The sequence below is a fragment of the Engraulis encrasicolus genome, chromosome 17 (assembly GCF_034702125.1).
Source record: "Engraulis encrasicolus isolate BLACKSEA-1 chromosome 17, IST_EnEncr_1.0, whole genome shotgun sequence".
Taxonomy (NCBI): Eukaryota; Metazoa; Chordata; class Actinopteri; order Clupeiformes; family Engraulidae; genus Engraulis; species Engraulis encrasicolus.
Window position 1 is genome coordinate 9,049,578 of NC_085873.1, and position 25,950 is coordinate 9,075,527.

The 25,950-nt window shown below is 42.3% G+C and overlaps 1 protein-coding gene across 1 annotated transcript; it reads right to left on the reverse strand.

The window, feature by feature from the left end:
- Positions 1 to 11,011: 11,011 nt before the first annotated feature.
- gna13a (guanine nucleotide binding protein (G protein), alpha 13a) lies at positions 11,012 to 25,622 on the reverse strand. The gene is made up of 4 exons (XM_063221712.1): positions 25,293 to 25,622; positions 23,614 to 23,840; positions 15,327 to 15,377; positions 11,012 to 13,617 (listed from the first exon to the last, which is right to left on the reverse strand). Exons 1-4 carry the CDS (start codon positions 25,567 to 25,569, stop codon positions 13,045 to 13,047), a joined length of 1,128 nt encoding a protein of 375 aa, XP_063077782.1. The 5' UTR covers positions 25,570 to 25,622; the 3' UTR covers positions 11,012 to 13,044.
- Between the last annotated feature and the right edge of the window lie 328 nt (positions 25,623 to 25,950).

Genomic DNA, 25,950 nt, shown 5'->3' on the forward strand with positions numbered 1-25,950 from the left:
TCCATAGCCCAACGCTATCGATACTGTATGAGGCTTCGGGAGGGAGGTTTACTAACGTTCCACACCTCACTCTGCTAGTTGGCCTCCGTTGCATGAGGAACAAAAAAAAACTAGCAAGCTTAACAGAGGAAGTCCATTTGCTTACAACTTAAGCACTTTACAGCAGATAACATGACCAAGTACCCGCAGGTCTCTTTTACAGAACTTTGAGTAGGGACTTACAGAAAAACAAAAACAAAAACACCTAATAAAGCTCTAGAGACAAAGAACAAAAGATATATTTTGTTTATTACTCGTACTTCTTTACGATCCAGGCTTTACCTGTGACTTTAATATGCACTTCTTGCTAAATCATATGGATAGTGGGTGCTACTGTGATCGTTTAAAAACGTTTCTGATACCTCAAATCAGCTATCTCACTAGAGAACACTGCTTCTATACTGTAATGACCCTGTGAAACTGTGATTTATTATTTTGCTTTCCTTAGTGGGAATGAAAAAGCTTAGTGCCTTCAAGTTGATTATGAAGTCACAATATCTTTTTACATTAACTTATAAGTCTTCATTTGAGTGCGAGTAGGTCAGGATATGTACCAACTAAGAAGTGCATTGGCAAAGCATAAAGAACAAAGATTGTGTGATTTATATACCACTATGAAACAGTTGTTACCAAATACTCTGTCATCTACAGGTCTACTACTGGATCTTTTGTTTTATATTTTATTAAATTAAATTAATATATATCACAAACATGGACACACACACACACATTCATGTATCCATATTCAGGTCTACTGCTCATTGGGATACTAAATTAATGTTGTAATATTTAACGTAATTTCATTAATATTGTATATGGCTACCCCCTGTAATTTGAACCATGATCACAGCCTGTAACATACGAGTGATTCCTGGTTGCATTGGGTTTTTTAAAAATGGAATTCTCAATGAAATTAAGTAGACAGTGTAAGCATGTCTATACCTAATATGGCCAATCATCTTCCATGAGAGACCTGCTATTCTCACTGTTACCATGTAACCATGGCATTTTTATTAGCTGATATGCTGAATCAAGAATACTGACACAGAATGATTTGGGGAGTACTGCATTACTTGAATGTGTTTTATGGCAACAACAGGGAAGGGGTTAATGACGTTTGTACTAAAACTGGAAAAATACTGAAGACGATTTGTGCATTTCTGAGATGAAGAACTGTACACTTTGATGTATAGTGCATTTTATCTTTTGTAAGACTTTATTCCATGAATAAAACAAATCTTCACATTTGTCTTGTCTTATTAAAAAAAATACATTCACATTTTGTACTGGGACATTGCCATGCAACGTCCTAGCCTGAACATCATCGACTTTCAAATCTGACCAAGAGCATGACAATTAACATTTCCCAAACAGCATGGTTGACCTGCCTCCCTTGGTTTGCTAATGGCTGTTTGCTTCCCGACAAAGTGGGAGGAGTTCCTGATTTTTCGGGAGCTCAGAAAGTACTTGCATTGCTCTTGACCTGACTAGTAGCAACGCTGAAGGTGTTCCGTGACGCCTCACAAGGAGGGCACGGCCTGGCTAGCAATGTCCACTGTTTTTGCGAAGTATTTTGTAACCCTTCTAAGTGTGTGTGTTAATAGGAAGATAACTAAGTAAACAAAGCCACATCTCTGATAGCGATCCCAAAAAGTCGAGCAAATAATAATTTCATGTTTTAACATTAGATTCAAGGGTAACACTATATAATAATGTCTTCTTATCAAGCATTAATAACGGTAAATAATGAACAAATGATGAACAAAACATGAACAAATGTTTGTAAATGACTGGGAAATGTTACGTTAATATTCTATTCTATTCATGAAACATTGACAAATTGTATGCAAATGAATAAAAATACTCTGTTAAAAAGATTTGTAAAATCTTGAACATATTATTTGTAGATATTTTATAAAGCATGAATAAAATTTAGTTAATAATAAACATTTGTTAATGTTTTGTTCATCATTAGTTCATTATTTACTACGTCTGTATAAGCAGACATTATTATAAAGTGTTACCCTTGAATCATTTCGTGAGGTGTATAAAGTCATATGAATTGACAGTAGGAGCCTCTGATTTTGGACCATGTTGGTCCCATGTTTCCATTTACCCTGTTTGGAACCATGCAAGGTCCTTGCAAGGTCTGTGCAATCGCCGTTGATCACCCACACATTAACACTGCAAATGTCCCATGTCGCATGGTATGCATATGGAATATGCATGCGTATGGACTACGCATGCATATGGACTGTACCCCAACACACCACTGCTTTTTACCACAGTACGTAGCAATCCTGTTTGGACATCAATGTCTTAAAACAATGCCTCCAACATAAAAAAGTCCCTTGTTCTCATCCTTGTCATCACATGGTGGTACTGTATTGTATATTCACACCACTTTTGTCATTATAAGCAGGAAACAAAACCAGACAGGAAGTGAGCCCTCTGCAGTCCATGTGGTGTACTACCAGACATGGCTCATACAGAGTTTCTTCCGGAATCCACATGACGTACAGCAAGGTTCTAATCTGCCATTCTATGGCAGCATGCGCCCCAAGGAGACAAGGAGACTAGGAGAATGAATGGAGTTCAATGGAAAGTCACTGTAATTTTGGAGACCAGACTTGATCCCACTTTGTTTTATTGGTCTGACGTCGTGGTATATTTTTTCTTGAAAATCTTTGGTGCTACTCCAGCAAGCCCAAGCATTTCAAAAGCCACTGTCTGTAGTCCTGGAAGGCCTCGGTTGGTTTGGCTGTCTGCACACCGGCACTGCCTCCTCCACTGTCCTCAACCCACTGCAGCAAGGCCTGTGGTGATGTCATTGGTAAACAACAACAAAAAAGCTCCATGACAACCGGAACAGAATCTTGTCACCAACATTCTATGCATTTTTAGACATTCTGGAACAGGTTTTGCCAAGTTGGAAAGACTTGACCTGCGAGGCAAGTTGCGTCAGGGCAGAAATGAAAGAATGGCATGACAACCACAAAATGAAACCATTGAAGATACAGAAATTATTTGCAGATGCTGTACTGACCATGGTGTTCAAATCCAGTGAAACATAAACTCCCAGTGAAACACTTTCATTTTTAACAAGTATAAGGATTATGACTGATAAATACACCTAAAAATCTTTCATGCTCCTATTACGTGACTAAAACTCATAAAAGTGTCACTTTTGCAAGTAGCATGCAAACATGCCCTAGCTTATAACTTAGGAAATGCTCAAGGCCACTCATAAAATACTAAGTAGTTGGGGAAATCCAATTACTATGCTAACACTGTATCTGCTCTGAAAACTCACTGTCATTCTGGAAGATTCTTATCTTACACCTGGCTCTACTGAAGATATGTTAAGTACAGTACAAAGTACAGCATCACAATTATTTATTTAGTCAGGGGAAAGGATATTAAATAAATGAATGAGAGGGACTCCATGTTAATACATGTATCTTACAAAGGCTGGATGTGTTGAACTCTATGCTTATTGGAGGATTAGGCTACTGGAGTGTGTCTGTGTGTCTGTATTTCACACCTTATATCGGCTGGCTATGTCGAAGTCGACGCTGGACTGGAGCTTTCGCAGGCAGATGGGGCAGAGGGTGAGTGGCCTGCGGTCTGACTCCTCCAAGTGGTTGGAGCCCTGCATGACACAGGCCAGCCACTGGCAGTGCTGCAGCCCAAAGATGTGGCCCATCTCATGGCTCACCACCTGGTGGGGATACACAGCAGTGTTTCCCATACATTGAGGAAACTATGGCGGCCCGCCATAGTTTAAATTTGGCCGCCATAGTTTACGAAAATGTAAAAAAAAAAAAAAAAAAAATTTTTTTTTTTTTTTTAATATTTTTTTAACTTTTTTTTAAACGATTTCCATTTTTGTTAAAAACGATTTGAATTACGATTTTGAATTTCCTTCGCATTTTCCTCCTGGAGTAAATACAGCCTATAGACTCTGTATGATTCATGTGTGCACACGTGTAACATCGGGTGAGTAACAGAACATGTGCGCAACGATGCGTTATGACACGCCGATATGCGAGGATCTTCGTCCAAATCGCTAGTCGCATGCATCATCGCTAACTGCGTTTACATCGCGTGCCGCGTGTAAGGGAAATGTTAGTTGTTGACATGTATGGAATTCACTTCAATTTGTGCTGTTTCTTGCTTCAGTTGTGGACAAAACAATTGGCCAAATTCACAATAGAAAGCCTTTGCTGTGCTACTGTCCCAGAGAGCTGAAAAAAACCTTCATAGAAGAAGTCACTCAGGGGTGTTCAAACCAATCCAATGAGTTCTCTCATTGCTCTCTCTCTCTCTCTCTCTCTCTCTCTCTCTCTCTCTCTCTCTCTCTCTCTCTCTCTCTCTCTCTCTCTCTCATAGTAGCCTACTATTTACCCATAACAAATGGTGAATTTCTGAGCCCTTTTTAATTTGTAGCCTATACCACTGAAGGCATGATAATGCTTCATCATATTTTAGAAATAGGGCCTATGTGCCTTTTATATACCAAATGTTTATCATTTTGAAATGGTTTCAGTTGTTTATGACTTGTGTATGACTGAAATTATCTCTGCATACTATCAGTGCTGCATTGCTTTGTAAAGATAGGCTATTCAACACACTTTAAAAACACACTGAAAAGATACGGCCATAGTAGCCTACTGAAAACATTTTGTTCATAATAATGGCGATTAATAAATGGTGGTCTTAAATTTTCATACTGACATCCTTGAATTTGACTTGGTAGATCACGGCAGACCATCAACTTCAAAAGTAGATCTTGGTTAAAAAAAGGTTGGGCACCCCTGCTACAGAGAGAACCACAAGTGCTTGAAAGACAGGGATCAAAAGCCTAGTCAAGTTGTTGTAGTTTACTTGGGTTTGGGAGCAATATAAAAAACCTTCAGAGAAGGGACAGTTGGGATGAGTTTACTAACACTCCCTAGGCTTTGTTTTACAGTTGTAATGAGTTTGGTGACAGACCTTCATTGACACAGCAGAGGAGACAACGGGCTGCATAATAGAAATTAATGTGTAATGAATGTGAATATAGACATAAATGTGTAATATGTTGTTCAGCCCTTTTAATGGGAGGAATTTGGAAAAAACTGGCCCTGTGACCAGCACCCCTCATGTAGAATGTGTACGCCTACAGATATGTGTGGGGGAAAAGGCATAGCCAACCAACTAAGACCCTTTTTGTCTATGTGTTAACAATTTCACAGTGCTCTTAAATTCTTATCTCTGCTCCTAATTTGTTTTATTATTGTTTCCCAGACCCCTGCATGAGGGACGAATGAAACTGTGTTGTAAACAGAAATTATTCACTGTACTGCATTTTTTGACAATGACAGTGTACTACTATTATACAAGTCATGGGTAAAATCTTATGTAGCCTTATTTCTCAAAATATAAATGGCTGAAATATAGGCCCAGGCCTACAGTTTCTCCATGCGCCAATGTCATACTGTAGTCATTGTTTTGCCGTTTTGCATTTACGCTGCAAGAATACCCCCCCCCCCCCCCCAAAAAGGCCCGTGTGAGAAGGACCCCCCCCCCGGACAAAATAAACCCCGGCTGCCCCCATAGTTTCCAAAATTTCTGTGGGAAACACTGCACAGAGAAACTTACAATAGAAAACAATGCAATACATGGGTTCTAAATGTTTGTTTTCCACTGACCGCGCGGAACTAACTGCGCACAACTCAACCTCTGATTGTTGGAAACCGCTGTCAGTCAAAAAATTAGCTCACGTGGTTGGCTGCCAGTGTCTTGCCCCTCCTCACAATATCATGTTTACAAACACGAAGAACCCATGTATAGGTTGGAATATTTACATTGGAGGATGAGGATGAGGTCTTAAGTGTTAAGCACTCCGGCTATTGCAATGAAACATGACAATGATAACTAGTTTCACCGCCAGACACAGGGAATAGCTGGATGAACAGACAAAGGTATATAAGGGGAGTTGGAGAATGAGCTTATTTCCAGAAATGGTGGTATATGGCTTTAACAGTGCAATTATGACACTTCATAGTACTCACAGAACATGCAGAATGACAGTAGAGTACAGTAGAGTAGAGTAGAGTAGAGTACTCTTATTAATCCCAAAGGAAATGAAGGTGTCTGGCAGCTTACATAGATACAAAAATACACAAAAACCTCATACACGTTATTGCACATATAGCAAACCCTTGAGTACAGTCAGCCATCCAGCATTCTGTACAATATGTCTGTGTCTGTTTGGAGATTTAAGGAAAAGACATGCGCACAGCACACGACATCTATTCGTCTTCACATTTTTGTTTTTAACGGGTGCTGAATTAAGTATAAGCCTACTGTATATTCAAAAAAGCAAAGGATAACTCTCTCAGGTGTCTACTTTTTTATTCCAAGCAGAAGAGGTTTGTGAGCCACTGGTGTAACCCAGTGGTTCCCAACCTATGGGTCGGGACCCACCTTATGGGTCGCCAAAGATCCACAGGGGGTCGCGGAGCCCTCTTGATTTTAAGGGGTTTCATTTTAAATATATATAGCCCATGTTGAATAAAAGACAAAGCATTTAACTAATAAATGCATAGAAGCAACAAATTGTAAGTGCTACATTAAACATTTATTCTATATTTGACCAAAGACGAATTGAGGAATAAAATAACTAAAATTAGTTTTCGCAGGAAACAGAGGGCATATTGTGACTCCGTCTCGTGCGGGCGCTCGCGTGGTTGGATCACCAAAGCTTACAATAGTAAAAACATGGGTTCCTTAAGAAAAAGGTTGGGAACCACTGGTGTAACCTACCTTACAGGACCTCTGTAGTAGAGCACTGGTGATGGGTGGGACATAGTGACTCTTGAAGACACTGTAGTTTCCAGGCTTTACTTTGGTGCCCCTCTTAAGCCTTCCGGCATAATGATGGCTGTAGAAGTTATCGTCATACCTGGCAAAGCTGAAAACACCCATGCCTGTAACAGAATACAAAAATACTTTAGTTACAACCTACGCATGTTATACATGATGTTTAATGTGCTCGGTATAGTGTCTAGGTGTTTCTGTGTGTGTGCACTGTATGCATTCCAGTTTCACTGTATGCATTTGAGCATTCGATTACTTTTATCATTGTACTGTAACAACGAAGACATGGAACCTCTCTTATTACCTTATTGTTAACAAAATGTCTCTCTCTTTCCCTTCCTCCTTCTATCTTTCCATTTATCTTCCTCCATCCCTCCCTCTGTCTGTCTGTCTGTCTCTCTCTCTCTACTTCCATCTCTCTCTCTCTCTCTCTCTCTCTCTCTCTCTCTCTCTCTCTCTCTCTCTCTCACACACACACACACACACACACACACACACACACAGAGCTGTGGTTGGTGAAGAGAAGTAAAAGAGTGATTCATCACATGTGCCATGGCTAAGTGGCATAGCCAAAGTCTATCCATCCATTTTATTGCTATCTTCTCCCAGCTCATGCATACTGTACCTTCAGTGAGGGAGGCCTGTCCAAAGACGAAGTTCCAGGACTCTTTGGGGTAGAGGTCCATCATGGTTATGCCCACTATGCAGAACGCATCTCTCGGCTTCCTCTGCAGCAGAAAATTCAGCAAATCACCTGGGGAGACAGGAAGTGGTGAACAACAAGAGCAGAGAGCAGAGATCAGAGAGAGAGAGAGAGAGAGAGAGAGAGAGAGAGAGAGAGAGAGAGAGAGAGAGAGAGAGAGAGAGAGAGATTGAGAGATTTCAAATATCCTTTCATAAAACATCACCCTCATCTTTGCATCCATGGCATTTTAAATGGTAGGGCTATAATACTTTATAGCCTATAACACATATGCCATAACATGATATAAGTAGTAGTCTGTGTGAACCAATTTATATAATCCAACCTCTCACCTGCATGAAGCTGTAGGTTGTGAGTGTTGCTGTTCATCCTGAACCTGCATCCTGTGGACTGCACCGTGACTGGAGGCAGTGTCTTCACAGTCAAGCCGTAGTAGAAGGCCTCACAATACTGCCGCAACCACTCCACATACAGGTCTGTATGAACACCTGCCTCTCCAAAAGACCCTGCAAGGATACATCATCATACATGCACCCGCAGAGAGAGAGAGGGAGAGAGCGAGAGAGAGAGAGAGAGAGAGAGAGAGAGAGAGAGAGAGAGAGAGAGAGAGCGAGAGAGAGAGAGAGAGAGAGAGAGAGAGAGAGAGAGAGAGAGAGATGTGTTGTGCCATGTTAAACAATACAAACACCACAGTGTAAATAGATCCACACATCAATGCGCAGCCAGATAAAACAGTCCTTCAACACCGTTACGTCATTCCTAAAATAGCTCATTTAACTTATTACATTTATAACACTTGGGCTATACACTTATAACAATTGGCTAAAGCAAAACTCACCTATTGTTTGGATGTAAATGGTGTTGGGGCCTTTGCCTGGTGTTTTTCGATGGGGATAGCTGAAGAACGTTTGAAAGTCTTGCGACTCCTCGGGGTGCGCGCGAATCCAGTCAGAATCAGAGTGGGTGGTGATGGGCTGACATAAGATACTGTCGGGTCGAAGACAATCTTCAAAAACCCGCCTTTCACCTTCGGTGTACTGCTTATAGCGCTCAACCAGGTCGGGTCGTCTGGATATGAGAGCCTCGCGCAGCGTCTCCGTGGAATGCGTAATGACTTCCATCACTAGTTCACATCACCTGCGACGGAGGTGTACTACTTTCCCCAAAACCAGCTGGATTCACAACAGGTTGGCAGAGGAGCTCTGCGTTTAGGTCACATTGGGTCAAACAGATCATTTATAAAAGGGCACCGATTTGAGACAAAACAAATACAAAATCGTGGAAAGGAGCTACAAAAATGCAACTGGCCAGCCCACAGCCAAACAATCTGTGAGTACAAAAGGTAGTGTTAAATAGGCCAAAATGCGTGCGGTGTTGTAGGCTACAATGGGAGTTCGTTCTGGTTACCTCATATCACAATCCAAAGCAGTGTGCGTTCCTCTTCAAATAAATAAAAATAAATGGACGATGCACTGTTAGCTGACTGCAAATAATTAAATTCCGGAGAAGCGCGACACTGTGTCATAGTCAAATTGGCTGCAAAAGCAGAGCAACTTTGGTTATTATGTTGCACCCTGTCAACTTCCTGTAAGTTCGCTGTGTTGGTCCACAAGTCCGCATGCGTTCATGACGTAGTAGAATACACGCGCTCCAGAGCTGTCGGGGCGCTGTCAACGATGAAATCTGGCAAAGATGGTGACGCAGGGGCGCAACTACAGTATATGCAATGTATGCGTTGCAGGGGGGCGCCAGAGAGAGGGGGGCACCAAAGAGGAGGGCGCCAAATAATTATTAAGTGTTTTTTTGTAGTAGTAGAAATGAGTAGTTGCAGGCGTTTATGAAAAAAGTAGCCCAGTTATTTCGGATACTGTAGGCATTACAAGTTAAAATTCAGTGCTCTGAATCTCTACTGACAAAATATGTGGAATACAGTCTTTTTTTTACCAGACCTTACGTTTTCTTTTTGAGCAAGCATACAAATCACAATCACTCCTTGTCAAGACAAGTATATTGTCATGCATGCATTTTGGTGATTGAAATATTGACAAAAACTAATGATACATCCAAACCCATTTCATTTCAGGGCCATGGAAGAGAACAACAATATTTGGTTGTTTTTTTGTTTGTTTTACTTACAAATGATGTTCAAGGACAAAAAAATCACACTGTACATAAAATACAAAGTCTTACACGTGGCACGAAACCAAGAGACACACAACACATTCTTTACAATATAATGTACGTATGACAATATAATGTATGTATGACAATGCTGCCACACAGGAATGCACACAGAATGCAAAAGCAGCCAGAGGGCTTAAGACACATGAGCTAAAAGCTGGGTGAAATTGGTAAATCCTAAAAATGTGCTTTCTCCGTGCATTTAAAAATGTCTTTTCTTGTGTGGTCAACTGTATGAACACAGGGACCGTTTTTTTAGGCAGTCACTGAGAGAAGCGATGCAAGCCTACAGGATGCATGTCTGTCTGCACATCCAAGTAAAACTAACTACGGTGGCACAGTTAAACATAGACCTTCCTCTAAAATAGGGAAAAACAGCAAAAAAGTGCAGGAAGCCGTTCAAATTTACCTAAGCTTATTTGCCATTTCGGCACAAAGCTTTCAATATTACTGTGTGGGTTATGATCAAAGGGACCCAGACAGAAATGTTTTGACAGACATTAAGGCAAGGAAATCCTGAGGTGACTGCATCCTGAAACACCCAGACACACACACACATAACTCAGACACACACTCACACAGACGCACGCATACACACACACGCGCGCACGCACACACACACACACACACACGCACGCGTGAACACACAACTCACACACTCTCACACAGACAGACACACACACACACGCACCCACATACTCACACAGAGACACAGACATGCACAAACACAAACACTCTCACACAGACAGACAGACAGAGAAACAGAAACACAGAGAGAGAGAGAGAGAGAGAGAGAGAGAGAGAGAGAGAGAGAGAGAGAGAGAGAGAAAGAAAGAGAGAGAAAGAAAGAGAGAGAGACACACGCACACACACACGTCTGTTTCAGCTTAAAACCAGGAGTGTCAGGTGAATGGTGAGCAGCATCACTACAGTACGTAGTTGTCTTAGGCACAGGAGAGACAAGAACCGTGGAAAAAAGTGATTTGTTTAAGGCTTAGATGGCTAAATATCACAATCTGGGAAAGTTACAATTTAACAGGTCTAGAATTACATTTATAAATCTGTACATACCCATTAACAAAAGACATTCATTTTTTTTTTCACTCTAATGATTTTGTTCCCTTTTTTCAACAAACTAAGTGATTAGGCAAAATTAAGTAGTGGCTAATTACAGGTACCTAAAAATATGGCACTTCAGAAAGAGAGAGAGAAAGACACATTTGGTCACCATTTTAAGTTCACAGGAATGATAAATCAGGAATATGGGCTTTGGAAGGAAACAGAAGCAATTTATGGTCACGCCCCTTATAAGCCCAGCTCGTTTTAAAACTGCACACCGGCTGCGGCAAGAGCACAGATAGAAGAATTACAGTAGGTACGATATAGGCTAGTGATCCGAGCTGTGTTTTCCACAAGACCACAATTGCTAGTCAGTTAGCAACGACATTGATTGACAATGGGAAATATCATTGCAATCAGCATAGTAGCTAGTAGGTGTGGGCTTTGGAACACCAGATTAGCAAAAAGTGATGCTGACTAGCACTTGAACCATCATGAATACATTGAAGTGTCCAAAAGTCAGTATTGCGGTCCTTATGATTCACGTACATGTAAAAACCAGTGTAAAATACATACAACTTTCTTATTATAAAGTGAGGAGATACTTTGCTTTTTCATTTTTGTCTTTGCTGGTTGGCAGGTGTGGATGGTTTACGCAAAAATCCATTGCAGGCATTTATGTTGACCTAGCAGTGATTGACAATGACAACATGGATGTAGGCCACTGTAGTGGCTTGAAACACCACCTTGAAGAATCACATATGTCCACTTGCATAAGTCTCCTGCTGTTACAACAGTATTTGGAGTTGAATGTTCAAAGACAGGACAGGAGTGTACAGTATGTGTTTAAGACATTCTTCTAGGTAAGGCTGAAAAGTTAACATCCCTCCAGAATGGAGTGGTTTCTGTTGGAAGTGTTTCAAACCAGTCAAGTTCAACAGTCAAGGCACAAGACCTTACCAACCAACATCATATAGCACATTCAAATATTTTCCCCATCTCCTTTGCCCACCTTAAAACCTTGACCCAGTTAATATGTAATGTAATAATTATACCAATTCAATTGTTTAAAGTAACATCCCACAGTTTGTGGAAATCAGCTCATTTGAAATCTTCCACCTTTCTCCAGTACTTCTAACCACAATGCAAATTCTACCCCCAAGCTAGAATATATACGGTTGAATCGTATAAGGTTCAGAGATAATTGAATGCTTGGAACTTAAAGTCATATCACCGGACCAAAATAATAGCTGGAAGAACAGTTGAAAGGTAAAACTCAATTCTTTAAATCCAAGGGAGGTACAATGAGCTTATTTCCAGAAATGGTACAGCATCGCTATAAAACCGTCTTTGGAATTAAGTGATGAAGGTAGGAGAGGAGTGTATGTTTTTAAGGCTTTCTGGGACATTTTTGTAGGTAGGCCTGAAAAGGCACCATTCCTCCAGAATGGAGTGGGCGTATTGGAACCGTATTGGAGTGGAAGTATTTCAACCTAGGTTTAGGTCAAGGCAGTCACAAGACCTTACCAACCAACATTATATAGCACATTCAACCATTTCCTCATTTCCGTTGACAATCTTAAAGTGACTTCACACAATTTCTGCAAAACAGCTAATTTTTCACCTCCCCCTTGAGTTTAATAATTGAGTTATACCTTTCTACTGTTCTTCAAGCCATTCTCAGAGTATGGCGATCTTACTTCCAGATACAAGCAGCCAATTACCATTGAATCATATAGGATCAGCCTGCCCCAATTCATTCAACTAGGTATATGCTAGCTTGGAGGTAGAATGTGCTTTGCCAGACTCAGAAAACAGCTGGAAGTAGGCTACAGTAGAAAGGTAACCCTGACAAAGACTGTGATGGTCGAAATGCGTCAGTCAGCACTTTTTTGCCATGAAAAAAGTAAAAATAATAAAACCGGAGTGTCACAGTTACCACCTCCTTTTGGTAAAACTCAATTATTTAACTCCAAGGGAGGTGTAAAATTGGCTTGTTTCCAGAAATGGTGTGAAGTCACTTTAAAACATTTACCATGGTACATCAATCAGCTTACTTAACAAATTGCATCCTCTTTGAAGAAGATTTACCTGCCAACATAAAAAAATCTAATTCAAATTCATCCAAGTCCCCACATCCTGTTCATTGTCCAACCACACGCCGGCTTAACGTTCAACACTCAAAACGCTTTAACGCTTTATCGCAGCATGAGCTGCCTGAGGTTGTCGTGCAAGATGGTGTCCTTGACGTCGCGGAACACCATCTTAATGTTCTCGGTGTTGATGGCGGTGGTGAAGTGGTAGTAGAGTGGCTTCTGCTGCTGGTCCCGGCGCTTGGCCTTGAAGCACTCCACCAGGAACTTCTGCACGTCCTCCAGGTCGTGCGGCTCGCCCTCGTACTCGGGAAAGTAGTCCTTAATCGACACGGTGGCCACCTTCTCCTCCAGCAAGTCCGTCTTGTTGAGGAAGAGGATGATGGAGACCTTGGCGAAGACGCGGTTGTTGACGATGGTCTCGAAGATGTTGAGCGACTCCATGAGCCGGTTGGTCTGCCGGTCCTCCATCAGCACCTGGTCGTACTCGCTGGACGAGGTGAGGAAGAGGATGGAGGTGACGCTGTCGAAGCACTCGAACCAGCGACGCCGCTCCGAGCGCTGGCCGCCCACGTCCACCATCTTGAAGGGCACGTTCTTGATCTCGAACTCGTACTCGTGGATGCCCTTGGTGGGCTTGCGCGCCAGCAGGATGTCCTGCTGCGACGGCAGGTAGTCCTGGATAATCAGGGGAGAGAGAGAGGGTGGAAATGTGCGTTATATACGTTAAACAAATACTTTCGGCCCCTGTCGTGGCTCAAACGGCCAGGCCACTTAGGCCCAATCTCAATTCACCCCTTACCCCTACCCCTTACCCCTCCAAACGGAGTCTGCCTGGCCGAACCCCTCATTTTTGAGGGCTACAAAGTCCTCCCCCTTACCTCTACCCCTCTGCCTTAACGGCTATTGGGATACCCCTACCCCTACACAAAACGGAGGGGAGGGGTAAGGGGTAGGGCCAAGGGGTGAATTGAGATTGGGCCTTACTGTGCCCCTCTCACATTCACACATGAATCCAAACACTTTCACACATACAGTACATGTGCACATGCTTGATCAGGAATTCCCTTGGAATTTGCTGTGTGTGGGAGGGATTGTCTGGGTTTGGGCTTTTCTGATTGCTGAGAAGTGTGGAAAAAAAGATTTGCTACTGTTGATTCATCATGGTACAGCATGAGCTTTGCATGTACAGTATATGCTGAGCTCTGGACAGCCCTGGGAACAAGTCAAACCCTGCCTATATGCACACATAGTGGACATAGACAACATTAACATTACAGTCGCATATTACAGGGAGATTTCTTTACACTTGAATGACAATCTCACTGGGATAATATCCTACGCAGTGCGCACCTGTCCAACTACAGAGACGTGCGAAAGTGTCTGAACTCATTTCCCAACCCTATCTCATCACTAAGTTCATGTCTGACTTCACTAACCCAGACACAAAACACAGACACAAAAAGTGCATCAAATCTGCACACCATGTTAAATATTTAATTTTTCTTTTAATATTTAATGTTTGTTTTTATCCATGGTGACAGGTGATGTTTCCTATCAAATGATACTGTCTACCGTTTCCACCATTGCACACAAAGGCACTCACATGTGAATACACATGACGGCACTCTTACACACTTCAATGCCACACTTACATGTACAAACTGTCAGAGCTGATACTATAACCTGCCCTGAGGTCACGAGTCACCCAGTACTAACATGTAAAACTATGTAAAGATGGGGCTTAGAGTAGCCACCAGTGCACGAAGGGAGAGGAGGAAATGATGAGTATAACTTTGCATAGTATGACATCAGTAGTACAACAAAGCTCTGATTCATATACAGCACATACATTCACATACAGCAGCGTTAGTAGGAGGACTGTTCAATTGGGGGGGGAAAAAATCAAGATCATGATTATTTTGGTCAATATTGAAATCCTGGTTAAATAAATGATTATGTTTTAGTGGCAAAATTGATTTATTCCAACATTTCTCTTTTGAGAGTCGCTTGGTTATAAAGCGTCTGCCAAATGCAATGTAATGTAATAATGTAATTTCGCTCTCTCTCAAAAACATTTCATTAAAACACCATTAATAATTCTTATATATAAAACTATTCTATTCATAACATTAGATTATGTTGCTGTCCGAATCTCTGGTTAACCCTTTACCCTGAAACTGATGCATTTGGTCTGTTTCTGCACTCAACTGTACTTCTATTGTAGAGTAAAAATGGTAAATAATTGTTTCAAGTTGCTTAAATGAATATTTTGATCGTTAGACTTGAAAACCAACCGTGATAAAAAAATCAATAACTTGCACAGCCTTAAGGGTTAGATTGGGAAAGTGAAGTGTTTTATGTGATTCTATTGTCGCGTGACTTACCGGCTGTCCGAGTTTATCCAAATTGTCCAAGAAATATTTCACGGATTCGCCCTGTAAACAGAAGAAACAGAAATACAGATCAGCTCTCTTTTAAATTAGTGTCAGGCAGGAGTTAAATAATACTTTCTCAATGCTAACAACTCAAGCATAAACTTAAACAGGGTCACAACCGTTCATATCAGTCTGGGCAGCTTGCCTCCTGCCCTCTGGCGTGAACTATGGCAATAGGTCACAATAAACAAGCGAATCAAGAGTTTAGTGAACTCAAAAAACATTAGTCTAGTTTAGGAGCGCGGGGCGGTTTGTGTGTGTGTCTCTCATTCCAGCAGAGTCTGTCTGGCTGGGCCTTTCTGGAGTGAGAGAGCGAGAGCGAGAGAGAGAGACCTTCTGGTTCGCCGGGCGGTCATGTCTGAACAAGCAGAGAACCTACATTTGTGAAGAGCAAATTCACTGCACTATCAGACAGAGTTCAACAGGTAACTTTGAGACATGGATGTCATCCAATCGTAAATATGATAGTCATTGGCCAAGTCAAAATTCCTTTATATCCCGCTTTTCATATGGACCGAATGTCTTTGAAACTATTGAGACATACAGTAGCCCTTCTTATATGTACGTCATTACCAGAATGGTAAGTTAAGGCTCTGTGTAACGATGTAGCATCAATGACTATCACAGTGTTCCACTAGTGTAACAGTGTGCATGATGAGTATAAAGGGAGAGGAAACTTACATTTATCCCAAAGGCTGGGACCAAAGTGAAATTGTTTAGAAAGTAAAAGTTGAATGCAATTCATAGTGAAAAACCCAAAGCCACACAAGTCCAGAAAACAAAGGGCAAACAATTTCCCCCGAAGAGTAGCCGATTCTGTAAAAAAGAGCCAAGCCTTTAAGACGTTTCTGTGTACCGAAAGGATTTCACTGCAATAACAGCCAGGGTTCACCAGGTAAGTCTGAGCCATAGATTCTCAAATCTGCAGTCAGAATGTTGTGCAGGGCTATAGCAAAAAAAAGCCATAATCTACAGTTAACAACAATACAATGTTACTCTATGCAAGTTCACAAAGCATTGCACTTTCCCGGAAGGTTTACCAATCCTTTATCCAAGACAGTTCTATGAACAGCACTTGAAAAGTTCCGGAAGGATCAGTGACTGTACAATCAGCACAATGATTCTGGTTCCGCCGAGATGTACAATAAACTGTATCTTCAGCAAGTGTTGGAGGACGCAACACATTATATGTTAATAATAATATTATGTTAATAATATATTATATGCACTCATGCTTAGTAAAACTTATTTTACAGCTCAAGGGCAGGTGGAAAAATAGCCTAGTTCCACAAATGGTGGAATGACACTTTAAATATGAGGTATAAACAATTGCCTTTACGGAATAAACAATTCACATAGGTCTATTATGGCCTATTGCATCCAACACACACACACACACACACACACACACACACACACACACACACACACACACACACACACACACACACACACACACACACACACACACACACACACACACACACACACACACACACACACACACACACACACACACACACACACGCACGCTAAAGGCCAGGTCATCTCCAATAACCGGCTTTTGTGCTACACAGGGCTGGGGCAGCAACCAGCAGCAGCGGCACTATATTGGGTGTCACTGGAGTGGAAAAGTACAGCGGAGGACCAGTAAGACCAGTTTGACACCTCCGAATATGTGCGCGAGTCGACCAGTTTACCACAATTCTGCCCTAATGGACACTGATCTCAAACCTGCTCGTAGTTACTGTAGTCCGAGTGAGACACAAAGAAGGCAGGAAGTTTCACTCATCCACAATTCATATTGTGGATGAAACACACTAAACAGGTGGAAAGTTTCATGCGTGTTCCTACAAGTAGGCTAAATGATGGAGTAAAAAACCCCACAAAAACAACTACTAACCTAACCGTGATCACAAGTCTCAGACCAATTCAGAAGTCTAAATGAAACACAAAACTGGTGGAAAGTTTCCCTGCTGGTCCTGTAAAAGGTGCATTTTTTTTGTTTTAAAGTGACCCAACTAACCATGGGTAACGTGTTAAGCCTAATCTTGAGGGGGGGGTGGGGAAATCAATGCCATGCAGCACCAAGCTGTTCCCTGTGAAACACACAAACCCACTCTGGTGCGGCCGGCGTCCTGAAAGATTTCGCAAATCTGGCGATTTGTTTGCTGAAGGTGAAAAAAAATGGAATCTGAGGGCAGTGCAGCATAGTGCAGCTGTTTCCCTCCCTCCCTCCCTCTGTCCCTGCCTCCTTCTTTCTCTTCCCCCTCTCTCTCTCCCTTCCTCCTTCTCTCTCTCCCTCCCTTCCTCCTTCTTCTCTCTTTCCCTTCCTCCTTCTTCTCTCTTCTCCTCTCTCTCCTTTCTCTTCTTCTCTTTCCATCTCTCTCCTCTCTATCTTCCATTTCTCTCTCCTCCATCCCTCTCTCTCTCTCTCTCTATCTCTCTCACTCTCTTCTCTCTATCTCTCTCTCTCTCTCTCCTCTCTCTCTCTCTCTCTCTCTCTCTCTCTCTCTCTCTCTCTCTCTCTCTCTCTCTCTCTCTCTCTCTCTCTCTCTCTCTCTCTCTCTCTCTCTCTCTCTCTCTCTCTCTCTCTCTCTCGGGAGCGACGACTAAACAACGACAAGCCGTTTAACCGCAGATCAAAATTCCTTCACCACTCGCACAACAAGCGCCATCCCCATTCCCCATCCCCAGTAATCTCGCTAAATCTAAAGAGGGGGGAACAACATGGACACAGCGTTCTGTGTTCCATGGTTTTTTTTGTTTTTTTTTACACAGTTTCTTACTGTGAGCCGGCAAACGTTGACACTTTATTCAATATGCAGCTGGTGCAACACAATAAAAACAGCCCTCAATCAGATAAACACGATTAGGATTTTAAGCACAGAGTTCTGTGGGAACTCTAGAATAGTACGTACTCCTCAAAGGGTTAAAAAAAGTGGAACTCTCAGAAAGGCTGTAAGGCAAAGTGAAAGTGAAACAAAAGCACTCAGCCAAAGAAACAGATGACGAGACGAAAAAAATGATATAGGAAGAAGACAGAGGGCAGGGTTTAGTCTCTTCTCCTTGCCAGACTCAGTTAGTGCTAGCTAAACAAAAAAAAACAACAACAATGAGCTGCAATGGTGTGTGGCAAAAAGTTGACCTGCAACAGTGGTCTGTTTCCAAATAAGCTCAATGGGCCCAGGCCCAGGCCCAGGCAAATCCAAAATCTTCACTTGTTCATTAGATAGTACCATTTGTGGGTAAGTAAACAACCCGACACGATATATGATATTTGTAAACCGCGTATGTCATGTCTTTTCATTCACCCAGGTCATCTTTGTCAAAGGAGGCAACTCCACTGAGAGTTTCAAAAGGTACCAACGTTTTTAAAGCTACAAAACAGAAGTCCGGTTGCCTTCAACTAAATCTCCCTTGACTGCGATCACTGAATATTTCAGACACACAGCCCTAGTGCTTTATCTGTAAAAGGCAAGACATAGTGGGGGTAAATAATATGGACTGCTTAGCATGGTATGCTAGCTAGAGGACACAGAACCACTGTGTCTGCAGGGAGATACCTCATTGGCCCTTTCACAACATACATGTGTCAATTACATATGTATTTTACCTTAATTTCCCCTTGGGATCAGTTAAGTAACTCTACTTTATTCTCTTTCCATATGTCCCATCCTTAATAGTTATACTGTACCCCTTGTCTGATACCCTTTAACGCACCACCAGTGGAACGCTAATAAGACACTGGAAATCTTTACTACCATACCGCCCTGCAAAACGAAAAGGCAGTAACTGCACAGAGATCCGAACTGAGTAAAATCACTTTAAAATGATCCTGTAGTGCAGTCTAAGTAGTTCTGAGTATATTGTTGACATGCAGCAGTTTTGTTACTTTATATTACCACTTTTTATGCAGATTAATCATTTTATTTCAATGTAAACTTTGATATATATGTCATTAAAGTCATAGTAACTCATTTTCCACAACAACGCAGTTACTGCCTTTTTGCTTTGTAGGGCAGCATAGTACTACACCACTATGCCTGTGCACAGGGCCTTTGGTAACACATTATGACTTGGTCATTGCCATTCTGCTAAACGCTGATTAATAACAGAGGTCGTGTCTTACTGGGTTAAATGTGGGGTGTACTTTTTCTGTAGCCTGATTATCATCGACTTTCAAATCTCTTTGAGACTTGGTCTGACCAAGAGCATAACAATTAACATTTCCCAAACGGCATGTCCCAAATGGCCTTTGCTTCCCAACAAAGTGGGAGGAGTTCCCGTATTTGCGGGAACTCAGAAAGTACTTGCATTGACTGTTGACCTGACTGGTAGCAACGCTGAAGCTGTTGCGTCACTAGGAGGGCACGGCCTGACTACTTTTTCTGCTTCTTTTGGTCCGTTCTTTTGGTCATCTTCGACTGCCCGATTTTGAGTCAAAGTTTGTGCGTAATCAACAGATTGGACATGTGAAACTAGAAATTATACAATAGTTAGATCCGGTCGAGTTATTTCACAAATTGTGATTGGACAAGAGGCGTTCTACACGTCACTAGGAGTGAGGGTATCCTCCAACACTCTATGAATGACTCTTCACATCTAATAATCACTCCGCGACCAAAGATACAAAGTAACCGTAACCAACGTGGTGCGCGTTGCGCAGCAACCAAAGACAATAACAGGAACTATTTTTCCGGAGCGGAGGAACAAGCAAATAAACAATCAAATAAAGTAATTAAAATAATTTAACATTTCTTTCAATTAACTAATTGTGTTAGCAAAGGAACTATTGTATAAAAGCAATATAACACTTGTGGTCGTGAGGTTGTTCTGGGACACCGATCACGGGTGTAATTACCTACGGCACTCAGCCTGCGGCTTCGTGCCTGCGGCGAATCACACCCGTGAGGGTGTCCCAGAACAACCTCACTCCCACTCGTGTCATATTGCTTAAATATCTGCACCTGTGACAGATGCAGGGTATGAATTGGTCTTAACCTATCCTGCCTAAATCTGAAACATTCACCCACACACTCACAATATAATGTAGAGAATCATCTCATCGAACTAGCTCTGTATAAGGGGTTACACATTTTTTAAAGGACTCTCTTTCACATTCACACACATGGCCGCAAGCATGCATTCGCGCACACACATGCACAGTACTACAGCCGTAACCAACCAATCAGGCCCAAAACAAACGATTCACGCAGCACTGTTGACTTAATTCAATCTGTCGAGTGAAACGACAATTTCAGCGGACCGGTAATTGCAGTGTCATCTATAAACCATTCGTCGACAATGGCTGGCCTTGTTGTAGTTGGGGAAACGGATCTTAATGAGGACATGAGGCCTGACATACTGTCTATTCTTTGAGAACAATGCCCCATAGGCTGCTGTGCTGTGGACACTGCTCATCTCTATTGCACCGTATTGAGCTTGCTGAATTTTTTAAGAATTGTGTAATAAAACATACTAATAAATGATTACTCTCACTGAGGGTTTCCAGATGTGTCAGTGAAGAAGATTTCCAACTCAGTGAATGTGCATAAACCGCTTGCAATAGGCCTGGCACGGTATATGTTTTCGTATTGTACCATCACGGTGTGAGGTCACAGTACGGTATGTGCATTGTCACAGAGAATACACACGGTATGAGATAGCAATTTGATAATAAAAGGGACGCGCAACTGTTGTGGAGCGTGAGAACAGAGCTCAGCACGAGCAAGCACTTTACGCCGGAGTTCTTACAGAACACATCATGTAACCATTGCATCTGTAGGCCTACACTCTGATTGGTTTTGCCATTCAAAGTCCGCCTTCAAATTTGCTACACTTGTGTTAGATTTTGCATTTGGCTACATGTGAGAATGAATGGGCAGGGGCAGCGAGACAGGAATAAAAAAAAAAAACACCTGCGTAATTTATGTCACTGGATTGGGATAACAGTTTATCGACACCTTGCGCCATGTGGAGCAGTTGGTGTACGGGTTTTGATAGTTGATTAGTGAATACAACCCTTGCTAGATCAATACATTATGTAGGCCTATAATAACAGTGAATTTAATCAGATGCCGAGTGAATGCGACTATTAATTTTCTCATAGGGGAAGCCGGTCTTTTCTTTCAATCCATCTATCTATCTGAAACTTGGCCCTACCGTGGCGAAAATGGTAGGGCACTCGTTTACTATGCGGCCGACCCGGGTTCGACTCTCGGCCCGGGTACTTTGACGACCCTTCCCCATCTCTCTCTGCCCACTCACTTCCTGTCACTACCTTCACTATCCTGTCAAATAAAGGCAATAAAAAGCCCCCCAAAAATGTATAACAAAATAAATATAAAATGAAAATATCTTTCTGAAGCTTGATGGAAAGGTGTTTTTTAGGGCTGGGTATCGCAGCCATGTCCCTGTATCGATTCGATTTCTTAGGGCTTTGAATCGATTAATCACGATTCAATTGGATTCGATTTGATTCATTCCGAATCGATTCAATCCGTTCCCTTCTTGCTGCCAGGATTTCCACCAAAAGATGCTGTTGCCTTTTTTTATATAAAAATGTCAAAGGGCTGTGGCTTGACAGTGTTATCAGATTGCTAATTTGTAATAAGTAGGCCTAGGCCTAATTGACTACCACCTACTGGGTATTTTCCATAGACTTAAATTAAACAAAAAGAACAAAAAGTCCTGTGAATCGATTATGTGAATTTTAAATGAAATCGATCGATTATCCATTAAATCGATGATTTTACCCAGCCCTAGTTGTTTTACTGTGTGGTTCTGGTGTCAACATGGTAGATCAGGCTAAGAAATTCTCAGGCAAAAGTAAAAAGCTGCTCCAAAGTGTCTGAAAACAAAACCGTGGTCAATTATGGGCAAGCAACTTTTCCAAATCAGCTCTGCCATAATGTCAGTTCTCTTTGTAATTCATCAACAATCATTTGGTCTCAGCCCTGGTCTAAGCTGTCTGCGGAGCTCAACTACACAATAAAAAAACATCAAATTCAAGTTTACCAAATGAGGCAATACATCATCCCTATAAAATAAAATAAAATCAAAGAATCAACAGATTTGAAAAGGGCATATATGGTCTTGGCTGCCTGTGACCAATGACTGTATACAGTCTCAGACCTCAGGAAGTTTGTGAGCTAAAGGAGAATGTAAACACACTGAAGTGTGTGCGTGTGTGCGTGTGTGCGTGTGTGCGTATGTGTGTGTGTGTGTGTGTGTGTGTGTGTGTGTGTGTGTGTGTGTGTTTCTGCAAGTATGTGCATGTATGAGAGTCAGTGTATGATGATGTGTGTGCGCGCGAGTTAGTGTGTGATTGTTAGAGTGTGAGTGAGTGTGTGTGTGTGTGCATCGTGCATACGTGTGCGCGTGTGTGTGTTTCTGCAAGTATGTGTGCGTATGAGAGTTGGTGTATGATGATAAATGTGTATGTGAGTTAGTGTGTGATCGTTAGAGTGTGTGTGGTACTGTATATGCTGTGTATGTTTTTAAGTATCCTGTATGTTTTTAAGTATCCTTACCGACTGGAACTCTTGTCGCCGGTCTTAGGCATTCTGTATGCCACTAGGCAAGTGTTTTTATCTGTGTGTGTGTGTGTGTGTGTGTGTTAGGGGTGGTACAGTTCACAAAATTCACGGTTCGGTTCATATCGCGGTGTCAAGGTCACGGTTTTCGGTTCTCTACGGTTCTTTTTTTTTAGTTCATGATAAATGGTGCACTGGCTAATAGAATCAAACTTATCACTAAATAAGCTTATCCCACATATGGTTTGTATAGGCTTATAATGGGAAAATGGTGTGATTTTAATTGTGTCATCCTCTGATTTGGTCTTATACGCTAATGTTTTAATCAGAGAGACTGGATAAGATACTCCTGGATTGCACGGTTCGGTATGTGTGTGAATTGTACGGTTTCGGTTTTCGGTTCGGTTTGTGCCATCGCTAGTGTGTGTGTGTGTGTGTGTGTGCGAGTACATCATGTATAATGCCTGTGTATTTTCCTGCGTGAAGTATACGCATGTAAGTATACGTGCGTGCATAAGCCTCCTCACCAACTGGAACTCTCGCCGCCTGTCGTAGGCGTTCTGTATGCCCTGTTGTTCCACAGGGCAAGTGTGTTTTTATGTGTGTGTGTGTGTGTGTGTGTGTGTGTGTGTGTGTGTGTGTGTGTGTGTGTGTGTGTGTGTGTGTGTGTGTGTGTGTGTGTGTGCGCGTGTCCTCACCAACTGGAACTCTCGCCGCCGGTCGTAGGCGTTCTGGATGCCGCTGTCGTGCCACAGCGCCCGTATGGAGGGCAGGTAGTGCAGGAAGACCTTGGTCTCCACCATGCCGTGCAGCATCATGGAGGAGCGCGTGTCGAAGCCCATCATGGTCTCGCCGTGCACCTGGTTGTCCTCGTCTCCCCAGGGGATGTGCAGCTTCTCCCGGGCGTCCACCAGCACGCGCACCCCTGATGGCCGAGGGACACACACGCACGCGCGCACGCACACACACACGCGCACGCGTACACACACACACACACACACACACACACACACACACACACACACACACACACACACACACACACACAATAAAAACAAAGAAGACAGACAGACAGACAGACAAGAATGAATTAATTTCTGGCTACCTTACTGCTTTCTGGAGCTTCAAACCTCCTGAAACTTACAGTAAAGCTCAATACACGTCCAGTAAGCAAGAACTACACTATTTTGGACAACACGACCTGGATGAATGACAGATCTTCCTCAGAAGATTTTAAAAAAAAATCCATTTGCAGACAGTTGTGCACATGTGAACACACACGTCACCACATAAAAGCAGAGGAAAAGGCAACATCTTTGAATGGGTGATGTGTTAGACTTCCTGCCTTCATACGTATCTGAAGAAGAAAAAAAGAAAAGCGAATGATGCAAACACATGCTAGGGGTTGGGTGGGTGACAAGCTTATGACTTAACAGACAAGGTGATAAAATGCTAGATTATATGAGACCAAAGTCTTTGTCCATGTCAAGCAATGCCAGGCCTGTAAGGATCAGTGCACTTGAGCCAAAGTAACGCAAGTACCGCACCCATGTGTCCACTACTTATTTCACTACTTCTCCCACCCCCCAATTTGTACAGAAAGCACTGCCAATTTTCTCAACATTACACTTCAACTAGAGGGTTCACATTCATGAAGTCATGTCAGACCATCAGTGGCCCTCGTTGTCCCCTCAACACATAGACATCGTTTTGAGAGAAGTGACTGGAAGTACAAACGTGACAGTACATAAACCAACAGCACACAACTCCAAGTTGTCAAGTAACCAACCACCCAAAACATCAAAAGGTCATGCCCAAAGAAGTGAAATATCAAGAGTTAATCGCTGACTTTCTACTCACAAGATTTCCTCTCTGAGAGTGCTCCACCGCACTTGGTTTACACAATACGGGATTGACGGCATTTATAGGGAAACAAGCCTACAAATGGGGTAGGCACGTGAGGATTTATGAAAATGGCAAATGAGCCACTGGGTTGGGGTTTGAAAGCACTGATCACCAGGAACAAGCAGCTAAGAGGAGCAACCTTCTCTTTGTTATCAGATAACTCAATCCACGAAATGACAGCATGTTGCCAAAATACAATATGGGCGTTTCTCGTAAAAAAAAAGAGGGTCATGCCTTAGTTTCAGTTTCTGCTTTTGAAAGCTGAAACACCAAAAATGTGTAGCATTTCGTGAGATGTACGCCTTTTTAAACTACACCCTCCTGAAAGCTGTAGGGAGAAGTTAGCGAGGTACTTCAGCTGCGTAAAACCACCACCAGGGCGTCTGCGCTTGGCTAGCCTCGTATCAGTGGAAGCACAAACACAGATTAATTTCACCACAACACAGAAGAAACATTTCGGAGAAATCCCTACCTTTGATAACATTACTGTAAATCGTAGCCCGGAACTCCTCTCTTGCCCCTCGATCGAAGTCCTGCCCATGAATTATGCGCATTTGCTTGAGGAAAGTTGACTTGCCACTTTCGCCCGCGCCCAGCAGCAGGATCTTTACCAATTTCTTCGCATAAGTCTTGTCCCGCGAAATACATTTGTCGATCTCCTTAGATTTCCTTGTTTGTTCGGCCTCGTGTTGGTTTAGAAGACAATTCGTGAAACAAACTAAAGACCGGGACGGCAGGAAATCCGCCATCTTTGTAACAACTTCATGGATACATTAGACTGGGGAGGGCTGGTCTGCGCGCTCCCGAATGTGACCGTGCCGTGGGGCGGAAACTGAGAATGTAAAAGTCAAACTGAGCCCTTTTCACCAGATTACAGAGCGCAGCTCGAGCGAACATGATTCAATTATTAGTGTCTTACTTTATCGTGAGGCGCCATTTTTCACCCTTATCGTTATCAGACAATCAAGTGGTTATCTGTTGATACGAGGTTCTATATTGGTTCTATATATTACAGTGTCTAAGAGGAATTGCATACCGAAGAAGACCCTTCTTAACAATAATATTCATAGGCTTTGTTGTAATATAGACTAGCCTATAGCCTACTACTGGATTTACCAGTCGTTCAAAGA

Coding starts and splice junctions, on each gene's coding strand:
- gna13a (XM_063221712.1), bottom strand. CDS start 25,569: ATGGCGGATTTCCTGCCGTCCCGGTCTTTAGTTTGTTTCACGAATTGT. Junction 23,841..25,292: donor TTACAGTAATGTTATCAAAG/GTAGGGATTTCT, acceptor CTCGGCCATCAG/GGGTGCGCGTGCTGGTGGAC. Junction 15,378..23,613: donor GGCGGCGAGAGTTCCAGTTG/GTGAGGACACGC, acceptor TTCTGTTTACAG/GGCGAATCCGTGAAATATTT.